Here is a 16,861-nt window from a genome sequence, read left to right as displayed (position 1 = left end):
CTATCAGCTCCCACCCAACACCCCTTGAAATCGGGTGGACCCCTGGTCACGTTGGCATTCACATAAATGAAGCGGCAGACCAAGCCGCTAGTCATGACACTCCCATCGGCTCCTGATGGAGACCTCTCATGGCACGTGACCTCATACGTCAGATGCAGGAATCGATCATCCGCAACTACACAGATACCTGGTCTACTATTCTTCGGGGAAAAGGTCGCGAACATCTCCGACCTTTCGTCCCTTGGATATACCATCATACCTCGTCTCGCCACACAGAAACCCTATTGGCTAGACTTCGAACCGATACGGCCACCTTAAACAACTTCCTCTATTCTCGACGCCAATGAGACTCGCCTGATTGCCCCCACTGTGGCTCGCCAGAAACTTCCGTTCACTATTGGCTTGTCTGCCCGAAATACACACGGACCCGCCAAGAGCTAGGCCGTCTCTTAACCTTGGACCTTACGATCGTCCGTACATTAACTCTGATATACTGGCCTTATACCGACCTTCCTCCTCGCCAACATATCGAAATCTTGGAGCGTTTTGTTCACCGCACCAACCGCTTTACCTAATTTCTAAGCGGAATGATTCGGAAAAAAAGCCAACAGGCTAGAGTCTCCATATTAATAAGACAAGAAAGAAAGAAAAAGAAAGAAAGAAAGAAAAAGGTCAGGACACGCTCCCGTGATTCTATGCGGCAGCGGCCATTTTGGGGCTTATGGATAGATTATACTCCACACGTAGTTCCTGCATGAGTCGACTATTATTACGTATATAAGTACACAAAACTTTAAACAAATTGTAAAAGTAAATCTACAGACATTCGATTGTTTAGATTTCCCGCAAATAAGCAGAGGAAAGCAAAATGTAGCGTAGGCATCAAGGGATGGTTCATGACGCAATTCAAAGAGTTTGCAACAAGTGGTTTAAACCCGTGGATATTCTTCGTATCCATGAACGAACTATACATGGAAATTTATAAATGACATTGGCAATCCAGATATAAAACAAATGAATTTTTTTTAAATTTTTCTATTTGATGATAAAATAATTAAACATATAACTGTTTTAATATGACCATATTGTATTTAAAAATAAAATTATGATGATGGTATTGACTTATACTCTCAATATTTATTAATAAAACATTGCAAAAAAATTTAGTTTAATAATAATTTATACTTAATTCAATTTAAATAAAATTTACATTAATTTTATTGTTAGAATTTTTATTTTAAAAGAAGTGATGGAAATCTAAATACAGTAGAGCGTCGTTTATCCGAATCAATCGGGGACTGGAGTTGTTCGGATAACTTATTTTTCGGATAACCGATTATGTACGAAAAAATATATTAACCTATCCCGTGTTGAAATTTTTCTCCGTTGCGTGTCGCTTCGCGTTGAATTTTCGTCGATGTTAAGCCTAACGTAAAGTTTTTAAAATAATCGTGGCTATTGTATCGTTATAAATGATTTTTTTATGTTTTACAAACGAAATAAATACATTGAGAAATATAAAAACAAATAAAAATTATACTTTAGGCCGACTGGAATTCTTTCGAATAACCGACTTTCGGATAAACGACGCTTTACTGTATATGTAATTCTTATAATCTAGAGATTTTATAATATTGTTATTGCATCACTTTACGAAGTGCCTATATACGTAATTGCATCAGTTTTAGCACCTATTTAATTAGTTTCAATCACGACAGCGAATGATATGCATGATTGTTTCTTTTAAACTACAGTAGAGCGTCGATTTTCCGAAAATCAATCATCCGAAAAAATTCCAGTCGCCAAATTTAAATTTTCGCCAGTGCTGTGGCGCTTCAATCTTTGGCTATGTCTTGGATTACTCAAATATTTTACGTTTTTAATACTAAATTAACATCTGAAGTATAATTTTTTTATTATTTTTATATTTTTAAATATATTTATTTTGTTTGTACAAAATAAAAAAATAATTTTTAACGATACAATAGTTATTGTTAGGCTTAACATCGACGAAAATTCAACGCGAAGCGACACGCAACGGATAAAAATTTCGACATCGGATACGTTAAATTATTTTTTTGTACGTAAATCAGTTATCCTAAATATCAGTTATCCGGACAACCCCAGTCCCCAATTGATTCGGAAAATCGACGCTCTACTGTATTTGATGAAAACGTTACATAAAACTGGGGTTGAGTAATCATCCGAAATTATTATTATATTTTCGACTAGAAATCATTGGATTTATGCAATTTTAATTTAATTAATGTCGTATAAAACTGACTGCTCGTACAAGCCCCAAAATGGCGGCTCAAGAAGTAGGTCACGCGTGTCCTGACCTTCTTATATAGACCTTGCTTTAAAAGAAATGGCATTCAGGATACGTATTACCTATTATTTGGAACTGTGGTCATACTTAAGCATTAATATTTAAACATTTTAGAAGATTTTAATGAATCTTTTATGTGGCGTATAACATGAATATTATATTTATCAATGACTATCGTATAGACTTTATAGATTATCAATATTGAAAATGCATTATTGCAACTTTTATACGTTGCAATTCTTAGTTTTATTGATTTTCAGATGAGAAAATTCGTGAATGGTATAAAAATATAATGTTAATAAAATAAAATTTTATTATTAAGTTATATTTTCTATTTTGTTTTAGTGGATAATAAAAATAATATGTACAATTTTTCAATAACAAAAACATATTCACGGAGACAAACACATTCATATTTCTTTTTTTCACAACCTATAATACACGGAATTATTGCACGATATTGCTCGTTTACGTCTGAAAAAATGTCATATTTTGCATTTGAAGTTCAGTGTTATTTACTGCTGCTGCCGCCCAAGCAGGAAAAGTGTCTAAATTAAACATAACTTTGCCTAATGTATTGATCATGGTAAACTGTACCACTAAACAGATGATATTCATGGCAATTCCAGCTTTCATCTATAAAGAGAAAAATATCTATCTTTATAAGCTATAAAACTTGTAGAAGAAGATAATAAATAGAGAATTTACCATGTCAGTAACCTTCATTTTTGAAGCATCGAAAACAATGGCATTTGGAGGAGTGGCAACTGGTAAGAGAAATGCATAAGAAGTGGATACCGTAACGGGTAACATTAAAAATAAGGGATTTATTTTTAAGAATACTGCCTGAAAAATTTTGAAAATGTTCGCATATTAATTAAAGATTAATTAATAAATTTATAATATGTTATCTTATCTATTGTAAATACTTACTAGTTGTATCATAACGGGTAAAACTATAGTTGCCACCGCCGTATTGCTAGTGATTTCAGTAAGAAATAAAGTAATGAAACACATCAGTGCAATTATGGCTTCTGTGGGAAGATACTCGAAATATGTCAATTGATGTCCTATCCATTCGTCTAAGTGTGATGTCTAAAATTTCCAATAACATTAAAAAGTAATCAATTTTACAATATTTTCTAAATAAACTAATATAAAATGCATTAAACTTACTTCAGCACCTTTAGCCATGGCAAATCCACCACCAATTAGCAAGATAATCCCCCAAGGTAATTTCAATTGAGCCGTTTTCCAGTCTAATAATGGTGGACTTCTTCCTAATTGTTTAGGTTTGGCCGGAATTAGAAAGAGTAATATGGCAATGGCTATGGCTGGTGTGGCATCATCTACTTCCCTGTTAAAAATTTATAAATTTAATACAGATAAATTTTAATGATGGCATCAGGCGATACCTCATGCACCCAAGTTAAGAAAGTATGCCTTGTAGAGTTGGATTTTAAGTACAAATTGCAATTGGATTGAACTGAAGATAATACAGTATATATTATATCTTGCGTACTGATATAAAAACTGCTGGAAATCGCGTACACAACCAAAGGGTTTTAAACCTCTGAGTACCCTATATGGCTTTAACCGGGTGCAAATTAAAATTATTTGAAACTTTTATATTTTCTCTTTATTTTAGAAGCGATAATATGATATTTTAATTTAATTTTACTTTTCTAATAATGTTTTAAATGTGTACATACACCGTTGGATCGAACAGTTCCACCCATCCTGGAATGAATTTCGGATCCCTGAACAACCATAAAATCACTAAAATAATAAACAATATTAAAACGGCGCATTCGTGGAATCTGAAATTAAATAAAGAAAATATTATTTTGAATAAAATTGCATAAATAATTTCGTTAAATACATAAAATACATTACGTAATTCTTCCTAATTCTAAGTACTTTTTTCTTATCGCTTCCGTTATTGTTTGATCATCGGAATCTTTTCCTCTGAAGATAATATGTAAGTTAATATGCTATAATATATATTATGATGATGTTAAATATTTAAATTTATTACCTGTATTTCATGATAACAAATGTCAAATATATCCACGCTAAAAATACACAAATCAACATCCCAGGCACATTGTACATCATCCAGGTGGCAAATGTTATTTCTCTGGATTGTGGAAATTTTCTAAAAATATTTAAAAAATACGTTAAAATTAAACACTTAAAAGTTGAGATTCTTAGTACTTTTTACGTCCTCTCACTATCCTTGTAAGTGAATTTAATGTTTGTGTTACTCGGCTTTTCTGCAAATGCAAAAACTAATCTCAGACCTTCCTACAGAGGAACTTGTTGCTCCAACTCGTACGCTTCCGTAGGGAGGGAATTTGAATGGGAAACTTGCTGTTCCCTTACAAAATCGGAGGAAGCCACAACAAAAAAAAAAAACGAGGAAAAAAGCGGAGAAAGTAAAAAAGCTAACAAATTATTAGTGATGAAAAGTTAAAAATTGATACTCTTTCTTTCAGAAAAATCAACTCTCTCTACCTCCATAATTAAAGTGTCTCTGTAAGCCCCTATATTCGTTTTTCACCTCTTCTGGGTAAATGAAAAAAGGTATTTGTTGCATATTTGTCTTGAGTGAAAAAGGCGCATACTTATGTGAAGTCGAAATGTAATTACAGCATTTTAAAGAAAATAAGCATGCAAATGCCCCATATTTATCGAATTGTACAATAATTTTCTTCATTATAGTAATCTGTTCTACTCCTTTGTGGGGTATTGTTATTTTTTTGGTGCACAGAACAAGTTTGCTGTAAAATGCACGTGTAACTTTCCTTATTTCCAACAATTAAAATAAATTGAATCAAATTTAAACGCGTATCAAATTAACAGAAGCAAAAATTTAAACTCGTTATAACGTAATCCATTATAACTAGTTTAATTTAATAACAGTAATTTAATGATTGTAGCAATTATCAAACGAACTTTGTTTTCAGTAACACCGCGTAATTGCTGCCGTTATAACAATAGATAAAAGCAATGATAAGTATAAGTTATGACTTTTTACGAATGTTCATAACCCGAACAATGCTTATAATTTAAATTTAACGCATGACTATACACTTTAAGTAATAACTTCACACGTTTTTATAAATGCAACTTACTCTTCGAGCATCCCTTTCATAACTAAGTTAGGGCCAGTTCCTGTCAATGATCCAGTTCCTCCGCAATTGGCAGCGTAACAGATGCTCAACATTAATGCAATCCGCATTCTTTTGAATGTTTTATCATTTTCATTATCTCTAATAATTTAAAAAAAAGCAAAATGTTTAATATCTACTCAAACATAACACGGGATTTATCATATAAAATAATCCTCACCCATTAATTCGTTCTATGTTCGAGTTGGATACGGTACAAATCGTTTTCACTTCTTTATCGTTCTGCACTATAATAATTATTTAATTTGTTTCTATAAATGTCCTTACCCTAAGTTACAAAGATAGCCCAAAACTACAGGATCAAACTTGAGCATAGTTTAAATGCTCACCTCGTGCATGCCCTATGTATTCTACGAACACGTAAATTAATCATTAAACTTACCACTAATGTCTTCCAGATTTATGGCATTGTATTTGTTAACCTTTTTCTTAAGTTCTTCGATAATTGCCTCGATGATAGGCACCATCATGGCAGTAGTGGCAGTGTTAGAGATCCACATAGACAGGAACATAGTAATTAACATAAAACCCAACATCAACCTATTTTTGAGTTAAACGATTTTAAGTTTAACAATTTTAACTTCCACAGATCAATTTTAATGATTTTTTTTACCAGTGTACTCCTCTATTCATCACTAATAAAACTTTAAGTGCAACCCTCTTGTGTAAGTTACAATGTTCTATGGCCACAGCCAACGTCAATCCTCCTATAAACATCATAATGGTTTCCTGAGAAGAAAATTAATGATATTTTAATCAAATTTGTAAGTAGTAAACACGAATTTTTATATGTAAATCTTACTTTCATATAAAGTCGACTAAGTTCATCCGTATTAACTACACCGAATATAGGAAGTAACACTACAGGCATTAACGATGTAACAGGCAAAGGTAATATCTCCAACATCCAAAATATTGCCATTAGAATGCAAACACATCCCGCTCTCAATTTCTGGAATAAAAAAAAAATAAAGTATAATATAATAATTTCGAATAATAATTCAGACTTAAAATATGTTAGGTTTGCTTTTAAAATTATTAAAATAATCTGTTAATTCGAGTGTTACAGGTTTTTTAGAGCCTGTAGCTATGCTTCACTGCGAAACAAGATGATGGAATTATGATTCATCGCACTTTTTCACGCCATATTTTTTTATTTCCAACATAAAATTACTTTTATACAAGTTAATTATTATCGCTAAACAGTATTTTAGCGTGTATACATTAATAGCAAATCGTATTTTCCCTCTCAAACTGATATTTATCGTGTTATTTACGACATAGTAATGTACAGTACAGTTTAGAGCTTCACAACTTTACGTGTATTAAAATTTAATGGAGGGAGGACCCTGTAATATATTATTACTTAGATCCACAAGAAATCTAAGTCTAGATCTAGTTTAGTCGAAAATTAAAGATATGCTTGTTATATTTAGGTTCTTAACCGTAAATCTAATGGTTTATATACTTTTTCATGGGTTAAAATGCCGGGTATAAATCATTTTTACCATTACAATTTAAAATAATGTAAATTATGCGGAATTAAATGCGTACAAATTTAAAAATATTTGAAGAAAAATTGTGAAATATGAAAACAATAAGAATCACACTGTTCCAATTAAACACAGGGTATAAAGCAACCAGCATGTGGTTATAAACGGAATGCACTTGTTAAACGATTGTATTCGGTTGCAGCGAGAAAAACTTGGCATTATTTCAAAAATAACAACGTCAAGGACGTATATTTATAGATCCTTTTACAATAATTTCATTAACATGAGAAAGCTAAAGGCTTCAGGCTAACAATAAACTAGGCCAAGAATTTAAAACAAAAACTTAATATACAAGATATATATTACATAGAAGATATTGTAGACAAAATTTATTAACCCACCAGTGGCCGAAAAGATATAAAAAATCACTGAACACTGATAGTTTGTCTTGAGTAACCACATGGAGTTTTCTGTGTTTTCTTCACGTTTGCAACACCTAAATAGGAGCCAGTTTCCTTATTTAGGAGTTGCATCCACTCGGCACATCGCCCACGTGTTAAGTAACAAATAAAACAAGCCAATCCTGTATCTTTGACATTTTTCTAAACTGGGCATTCTGTAGGATCACTAATATCCAAATTAGGTTTTTTTTACTGTATTTTTCATTTAAAAAATGTTTCAAGAAGCAAAATTAAATAGTATTGCATTTAAATTTTATTCGTCTAACCAATCATCGTTCTATTAATCACATTTCCAACCAATAAGATCATTACAATTTTGAAAAACTTAAAATCATTAATTTCTTCAGATATGTCAAAGGACCGCCTATATTATCATGAAATAATATAAAATATTTGTAAATCTTTCAAAATTGTTATGATTTTATTACAAAATTATGTATATCTAGAGCATAAATTTCATTTTTTTACGTCGAAATAATGTAAGAATAAACCATTGTAAACATTTACAAGCCATTGCATAATTATCGCGGAATTCCAAAATTTAAAAAAATACATACATCATCATGTTATATTGTTACATAATTATTATATATTTTTAAAAAATACAATTATATTTATTCGAAAAATTATTTAAACATATTTGATGGATGATATAAAAATATATGCAACGTTGCAAACATCTTTTCATCGTCCATTGCAAAATATATCGAAATATAAATAAGTGACGTTTTCGAAGTATAAATATACACTTAATGGCAGCTACAAAGGAAAATAATTATATAAAACTTTTTAAATAACAGACTTTAATGAATGTTTCAAAAGAAGGTTAATACCGATCAATTTAACTTAAATAAACTCATATTGTAGATGAAGCAAGACTTAAAATTATTTGGAGTACCACACTTGTAATTGGATGCTTCAAGAGATTTAACAATCCTCACGTGTTCAAAACAGCTATACGAGTTTATTTTAGAGCATTTATAGAGCAACATTTTGTAATCTGGCATACAGATTGGTTTATTTATGTGTGGTAATACCTGAAATTCAATAACTACCAGAGAATCTTGTGATAACTGTAGAAGATTTTTGAGACATCCTGAATAACAAATTTGTTGTTAAAGATCTACTGAGGCTCTAAAACTGATTGAAAACTACTGTTCTAGAGTCTTGAAATGAATTTATACAAGACATTTCTCATATATTTGTTAGCATTTTTGAAGCACTCTGTGTTTTATGTACACAGTTAAAGAGTAAGATTTAGAAAATAGTCTAAAATTCATATGTCATGTATAATAATTGGTTTATATGGAAGATCTTCCGGAGGGGTGTGTCCTGGGAGTACTTCCTTTGGGAAATTGGTCCCTATTTTAGGTGTTATAAACATGAAGAAAACCCGTGGTCAGGAGACCAGTGTTTAGTAGTTTCATCCACTTATGTGCACGTATAATAATACATTTGCCTGATGACACTTTGTATTCATTATTTGATAGTTTTCAATGCTAAAATATGCAATAAATGATACATAAATTCAAAAATAAAATTTATTTTCAAGATATATGTTTACGATATAAAATCAAAGTTCTAAATACAGTACAGGAAAATTTTCTATTTATAAAAATTCAAATTTCATCATTTTGTTACTGATACGGGGAAAATTTAGTTATTGTTCTATTGAATATTTTTTATTAAATATTTAATTAATTTTTATTTATTTTGAAACTACTTTAGTAACTTCGTTTAGGTCAGCAAAATTTTTATAAATATCGAAAATTTCCGAATAAATTTATGGATATAATTTAATGAAAATACGTGTTAATTAGCGTACTTTTAAAACAAATATTTATGAATATTTCTTGCTAAATAACAGTAAAATCTTCGAAAATATCTGAATAGAATAATATATCCTACAATATAGAAATTTCATGAGGGCATTACTCTATAAAATTCTTCACGAAGGACAAATTCCTGTTTGACTTCTTGAACTCGGCAATGGTGAATAATAATGAATTTTTCCTTTCTTTAAACTGTTTATTCATAAAAAGAAAAAGAATTATAAAGAGAAAATAACTCTTACTTCTGTAATTTTTCCTTGTATTGTTTTCCTTTTCGTGATATGATAGGAGAGGCAGAAAACTTTGATTTGTTTCTTTAAACGTAATTTTATCTATTAAACAATTAAGAATATTTAGGGAAGATCTTATAGAATGAATATCTTTTCTATAACATTTAAATATACAGAGTGTTCTTAATTAAAGTTCACATTTCAAATATATATAATTCGGAAACTAATCAGAGTGACGACGTCATATTTTACACGGAGGCTTCTGTGGTGATGGAATTTTATTTGAAAACATAAGAACAGTTAGTTACAAAAATGTGCGATAGGGCGATAACTGGCGCTGCGATACCGTAGCAGATATTTTCATAGTTTTGAATAGATGTTTCTCTAATATTGCGTGATAGAAAAATAGAGTCAATTATCCCCGAACTGTCTGCAAGATTCCCTCAAATTAAGGAATTTTATCGAAAAAAATCCTCGCAATAATACCGAATTTTCACGTAATGATTCCTTTCCTGTATTTCATACTTTGAAAATTCTGTAAGATATTTAACATTGTATAAACTGGTTGGAAGAAGGAAAAACATACGTAGAACTGTATTTTCACTTTATATTATTTTATTTTAAAATCTTAATACGATCGTCGCACTTTTTTCTTTCACTTATTTACGTAACTTATGATGATGATAATATTAGCGAGGTTGCGGCCGAAGTTTTCATCTCTAAAACGTGAACGTCGAACGTCGAGCGCTGCTTACAAGATAGCAGCGCTCGACGTTCGACGTTCACGTTTTAGAGATGAAAACTTCGGCCGCAACCTCGCTAATAAACCAAATACTCAGTGGCTCGTTAAAGCTACATGGTACCCAGGCGAATTTGAATTAGGAAGCTCTGTGAACGGTGTTGGCTTCAGACATTTTTCTTCAGAGAATTTATGGAGGAAATATTTTCTTATAAAAGATTGGGTTGATGACCTCAGACAATTGCCCTTTTCATACTCTCATCTTGGGTACATTCAGGATGGGATTTTATATTCTCTTTGCTCTGTTCTTTGTATGTATTAAAAATACTGTATATTTAATGACTTTATACTGTATATTTGAAAACTTTACAATTGTAAATTTCAATTAGAAATAACGAATGAATCAGTAACAGGAAAAAAAATACTAGAATAAAACTGGAATAAACAACAAAGTAAATAAACTAAAGAAGGAATATACTGAACACAAGGCATTTGAACTTTAAACGTAAGGTTAAACAGCATAAACAACGAACAGCTTCTGTTCGTTGTTTATGCAGTAATTAATATGTATGCAGTAATTAAATTGTATAAAAAAAAACTTAATTTAAAATACAAGAATTATATCCGTATTAAGGTTAACTGTACACAATAAAGCTTTCGTGCAAATTATCTGTATGATATAGGACTTACATGAGATAAGAGTAATCAACCGGTTGAGAGAGATCTATTAAATATGTTTATAGACATACTCATCGTTATCCACTTCAATTTTTCAGCATACTCTATAATTATAATGGAAAATTAATCTTATAAACTCAATATGTCATTCATCATTTTGATGTATCTAATTGAAAACTAAATTGTAACTTCCGTAAATATAGGAAATAAAGAGAAAATTTCACCAGTTTATTGGCTTTATGATTGAATTTATAAAGGGAGAGGAGAAAATTAATTTTGAACTAACAGGATTTTTGTATTATTTATCATTGTAATAAAAGTCTATGTAGTTTAAATGATGTGGAAACTAAAATTCTATCCGAATTCAGTCATATTAAACTGTTTTTCTCCATAAATTGGAAAGATATGATGCTAAACTTTTAATACAGTAGAGTCTCGAAAACTCGGCACTCGATAACCCGGCAGTCCGGATAACTCGGCCACACCCTGGCAGGGAAAAAAAATCCTTAGTTAATTAATTTTTATTATAGACAGCTTTATGCCTCATAAAGTATTTTCTGAGGTCTGTCTTATCAGGTAAATTACTGTACACAGTGTATTCATTAATTTTCATTTTCATGTAGTAAAGGCTCTATGCCTTCATAAAGGTCGTACTTTTCCTTTGTTTAAGGGTATTTGGGCAGTTTATTCTCTGTTGTATTCTCAAGCAAACAATACATACAAGTACAGTACAGTATTTTCTGAGGAAACACTCATACTTATTTTTTTTAATCCCATTCCCAATAACCCGGCATTTTCACAAACTCGGCCACCCTTCGGTCCACATTAGGCCGAGTTTTCGCGACTCTACTGTATTATAAAAAGAAAATCAGGAAACAAAAACTAGATGTGATTATTGAGGTCAAATTCACTACAATAGAGATGCATTAACGTGCCTCTTATCTGTCTACTCTCGGTTAGTAACATATGGTTGCTTCAATTATGCGTGACAGATTCGTTAAAATTACTATCATATAAATGAAGACAGGTTGGGAGATATCATAAAAAAGACCGTTTAAAATTGTTTAAATAAATAGGCCATACAACACTTGAAAGAATTAGACTACATATGGCATTTTACATGAGAGATTTTCAGTGGGTTAATGATTCAATTGTTGAATTGTTTTGCAGATTGTATAGAAATTGAATTAACATATATTGCTGAATACTTATTAATTTCAAAATACCTGAAAATAATATAATGACTAGCAAAGAATGGAACTGGAGATTGCTTTAAATGGTATAATTACACATACCAAACAGGTGAGCTTTGCAACTTCCTATCTATATTAAAATAATTTTTCTACTTTAATTTGCCTCAAATCTTATGAAAATCTATGAGAATTATGTTAAATATTTCATTACTCTAGTAGTATCTTTTTTAAGTAAACATTTAATTATTAATTAATCTATTAATATTTCTTATAAAATCATAAATGATTGATTTATTGTTAAATTTATTTCTCTTTAACCTAACAGGAGGTTTAAAAAGTCAATTTTTTTCCAGTACAAAGTCGATTCGAACAAAAGTACAAAGTACACTTATTGATCTAACCTTATTTTATGAAGGGTCATCCTTAAGTATAGCCAATTTCTTTTACAAATGAATAAAAATATGATTTTTTTCTGTATCTACCTTTATAAATTTTAAACACTTAATGACTTATGCCTTAATTTTATATTTAGAAATGATTAAGTTTTTCAGGAAATTTAGTTTCTTGGAAATTTCTTAGATTTCATCATCTAGTTTAAGTTGAGGACAAACAAACAGACTAATCATTTATGCTGATATTGTAGCCTTTGGTCTCCAAAATAATATATTTCATCATATATGTCTGAAAGATCAGAAACAAGTATTTGATAAGAAAATATTGTTGATGAGAGACTTAAAAATTTCTTGTTTATAAGGTCATAAACATATTTTATATTTATTTGACATTTAACATGTAATTCAGTGCAGTTCAAGATGCATAAAGAACAAAACAAGTCAATGTTTTTCAGTTTTGAAGAAAGTAATTCATTACTATTTATGTTTTTACATGTTAGTTTACTAAAAGAATTACATTTTTTGAAGAAAATCATACCAAAAATTAATTATTTTATGAATTATTTTAATTAAACATCAAAATTTAAAGCGAAAAGCAGAAATATAAACAATCTTTAAGTGTTTTAATGTTTAAATCATAATTTTAATATTTAATATACAGGGTGGCCCAGAAATCAGTTAACTATACTATGTTTTGATACAGAATTATGCCAAACACTTTGTAATTTATGTATTGAACAAGAATAATCTTCATTTTAAAGAATTGTTAAAAGCTGAACTAAAAAAAAAAGACAGAAATTTAGTCTTTACAATTGTTAATTGACTATTGGGCCAGCCTGTATTAACCAAAGAATATTAATTTAAAAATAAAAAAACAGTAAATCTTGTAAATGTAATGAACTTTATGTAAAAACTATATGAAATTGTATTTTATTAAGTTATAATTTAATTAAATTTGCAGTTTTTAGATTTTAATAGGATTCAAGTACTAAAATATTATCTAAATTCTGTAATTTGAAGCTTGTAAAGATAACTTTAATGACTTCTTAATGGTTGTGAATGATGTAAGATATCAAATTTTATAAAATTACAAAATATATTTATCTAAAAACACTTATCTTGAATAACTTGAGTTGTTGAAAGATAATAAATCTCATTAATTTATCTTTCCATAATAATATTATTTTAAACATATGATAATTGAATGTTTCAACAGTTTGCTTCATCATTTACTTAGTCAGCCATTGAGAAAGGATAGTGAAGGTTAAAAAAACATCTTGACCTTTTTTTAATGATGAATAAGTGTCATTAATAAGTTTCTTCTTAAAAAAACATTAAGAAAATTTATATTTTATCCAATAAAAAAAATTAAATTCTAGGAAACTCTCCTTGGCCTATTTGCTCAAATATGTTCTTAATTAAAAATGATTCTAAACAGGTTGCATTTTCAAAATTATTATCTCTAAGTATTGCTTTTGTTACAGAAACTTGCTGAATAATTCTTAGAATTTCACATGGGTTGTTTAAATATTCTTCCTTTTAAATTGCTGATATAATTTATATAATAACAAGACCAATGTTCTTGTTATTATATAAATTTTGTTAAAATTATAGAACTGATAGAGCAAGTGATATAGCAATATACACATATGAGGTGACACTAAAGGTTTAAATGCAATTTTTTTTCTGTGAAAAGTGAGTATAATTTCTGTGAAAAGTGAGTATAATTTAAAGAAACTTGAATATTTCAGTGCATATTGAATATTATACTGTAAGTATTGTAATTCCAGATTGGATTTTGATTTGTTGTGGCCCTAAGCTATAAAATACAATAGGCCCTCCATCAAATACATGTAAATATGCAAAGTCCTAAGTTGCGGATTGGTTAGCTTACATGAAAATCCAGTCCTGCGTTACTCAAATACTTCAGTGTGGAAAGAAGTAATCAAACTACTAGACTAAACTGTATTGAAATATTGAAACTACAATACTACTTTAGGATAAAGGTAGAGCAAGGTAAATTTTTCTAGCTTGCTCAATCTTACTAGTGTACACGAGCTCACCAGTAAGGCACATATACAAAATGTAGGTGTGCTAAATTATTTTACAGTTTATTACATATGCATTATTCTGCACATATGGTCTTTAAGTGAGTATGTAACCTTTGGACATACCACACCAGACAATACACCAGACATTTTATAAATAAAAATATGAGTCTTGCAAACATATGAAACATAATTATTATAATTAATACAATACTCAGAAAATAATTACACAAAAAAAATGATAAAAATTTCCTTAATTTATATTATTCTATTTAAAAATTGATAAAATAATTCCTGTAATATATACTTTTTTAAAATGATCAGGAAAACATTCTTTCATTATTTACTTTACTATTTACTAATAGAACTTATATATCATATATTTATATTAATTAAAAATACCTTAATTTTATTTTAAAATTTAATTAAAATTTAAGTTAAACAATAAAAAAATTAATATTAAATTTCTGTTGTTTTAGCAAGAAGTTTGCTAAGGAAAAAAAAAAAGAATAATAGACAAGGTTGCTACTTTTTTTCACTTGTTAATTGAGCATTAACTAATGTTAAACCGGATCTTGAAAATGATTTTAATGGTCCATATAACATTTAAAAAATGCATTTAAAAAAAGTATGCAGTTATTTGAAATGATATATAACATTAAAAGTGACTTTTAACATGATTTTGCAATACAATAATCCATAAAAAAAAAAAATATATATTAAAATAATAACCTCACAAAGTAATATAAAACTCAAATAAAATTAAATATTGTATAACAAAAGTGGAAAATTCAGCATTAAAATCTCCTTTTAATTTTAATTTAATTTAATTATCATTTTAAATTAATTTATTTAGATAATTATCAAAAGTTCTTTCATAATCATAACCTGTTATATCAATACAATTATCAAGTAACTGCATTTTTTTTATCAATTTGTATTATTAAAAGCTTTTACTTTTTTAAATTGGAAAAAAAACAAAAATTATAATTTAATTACAATTTTTTTAAGTTGTAGAATGTGTTTTTATAATTAAAAATTTTATATAATAATGTAAAGAATTTGTTACGCACGTAAAATTATTAAACAGAACAATATTTTCATAGTTCAGTGCGCTTTTGGAATAGTTTTCTTTGATCAATTGTAAATACCATTTAAAAAAAAAGATTTTAATTGTAATTAATGTATTTTATAAAAGAATATTTATTTAAATCGCACGTGTTTTAGAACATTTATTGTAATAATTTATCTACAATTTTACTTATTTTAAAAGTAATTAAAGTACGTTAAATCACTTTAAAAGAGTTAAAAAAAAACATTTTTTTTAATGCCCATAAATTTAATATTTTTGCTGGTATAATTATAAAAGTTAGGTATTAATTAAGTAATAAGAGCTCGCGAATTACTCACCTTGTCTGGACTTACTAATGCTACAGGTATTATGATGAAAAGTAGAACAAAACCAAGAATAACTTTCCATAATTTTAATATATTCCGCAATGTTTTACTTGCCATTTATACAATCTACACGCTGCTTCTCCCCTCAATAATACTAACTAACGATGTGTAGTATATATGACCGTGTGTGTATGTGTGTGTAACGTAACTTGAAAATGACGTCAAAAATCACATTCCCCTGTATAACGAATCATATATTTAAACTAGAATTTAAAATATATATATATGTGTGTTTGTATGTGTGACGTATTTTTTTTTTATTTTTTTATTTTTAACAGACCTTTACGTCATAAATTTATGCAACAAAATGTACTATGAAAATCATGTGAACGGTTGTTTGGTAACAGGTTTATTTTATTTATTTATTTATTTATTTATTATTTTCGTTTTTATATTATTAATTTAAATACATAATTGGTAATTTTTATAATGTATTTATTTATTTTATTAATTCATCCTGCTTCTGATATAGATTTAAATGGTAAATGAAGGACACTTTTACTGATAATTTACGTTTGTCATTGAGTGATGTATGCGTGAAATTTTAAGTTTTTGTGTAATTTTATCACTATAATTTTTGATAAAAATTCAATTTTAGTGCGTATTTTTTTTAGTTTTATAATATTTTAAGGGTGTCAGAGTTATAAATTTAAAAAAAAAAAAACAGAACAAGCCAAGGATATTTTACGATAGAATGTGAAGGTAATAACCAAAGAATAGAGCGGAATAAATACATATATATTAAAATNCCCGCGAAAAAAAAAAAAGTCAAAATTATGTGTGGTGTCATCTGTTACCAGAGTTTATTTAAATA

At 28.7% G+C, this 16,861-nt stretch overlaps 1 protein-coding gene across 1 annotated transcript; it reads right to left on the bottom strand.

Annotated features, from left to right (window-relative positions):
- Positions 1 to 2,748: 2,748 nt before the first annotated feature.
- Positions 2,749 to 16,180, bottom strand: LOC111631053 (solute carrier family 13 member 5-like). The gene is made up of 13 exons (XM_023375246.1): positions 16,000 to 16,180; positions 6,326 to 6,475; positions 6,137 to 6,252; positions 5,906 to 6,063; positions 5,684 to 5,750; positions 5,467 to 5,604; positions 4,368 to 4,487; positions 4,226 to 4,297; positions 4,042 to 4,149; positions 3,506 to 3,686; positions 3,263 to 3,424; positions 3,038 to 3,175; positions 2,749 to 2,965 (listed from the first exon to the last, which is right to left on the bottom strand). Exons 1-13 carry the CDS (start codon positions 16,102 to 16,104, stop codon positions 2,798 to 2,800), a joined length of 1,683 nt encoding a protein of 560 aa, XP_023231014.1. The 5' UTR covers positions 16,105 to 16,180; the 3' UTR covers positions 2,749 to 2,797.
- Between the last annotated feature and the right edge of the window lie 681 nt (positions 16,181 to 16,861).

This window comes from Centruroides sculpturatus, unplaced genomic scaffold (assembly GCF_000671375.1).
Source record: "Centruroides sculpturatus isolate CEXI.00-Female unplaced genomic scaffold, Cexi_2.0 scaffold755, whole genome shotgun sequence".
Lineage (NCBI taxonomy): Eukaryota > Metazoa > Arthropoda > Arachnida > Scorpiones > Buthidae > Centruroides > Centruroides sculpturatus.
Note: the sequence above shows the minus strand (reverse complement) of the source record. Positions and strands in the feature narration are given on the sequence as shown.

Excerpts from the sequence above, each read along its gene's own strand:
- LOC111631053 (XM_023375246.1), bottom strand. The coding sequence starts at position 16,104 with ATGGCAAGTAAAACATTGCGGAATATATTAAAATTATGGAAAGTTATT. Across the intron at positions 6,476-15,999 it reads CATTAGTAAGTCCAGACAAG|AAATTGAGAGCGGGATGTGT; the intron begins GTGAGTAATTCG and ends TTTTTATTCCAG. Across the intron at positions 4,150-4,225 it reads TTAGAATTAGGAAGAATTAC|ATTCCACGAATGCGCCGTTT; the intron begins GTAATGTATTTT and ends ATTTAATTTCAG.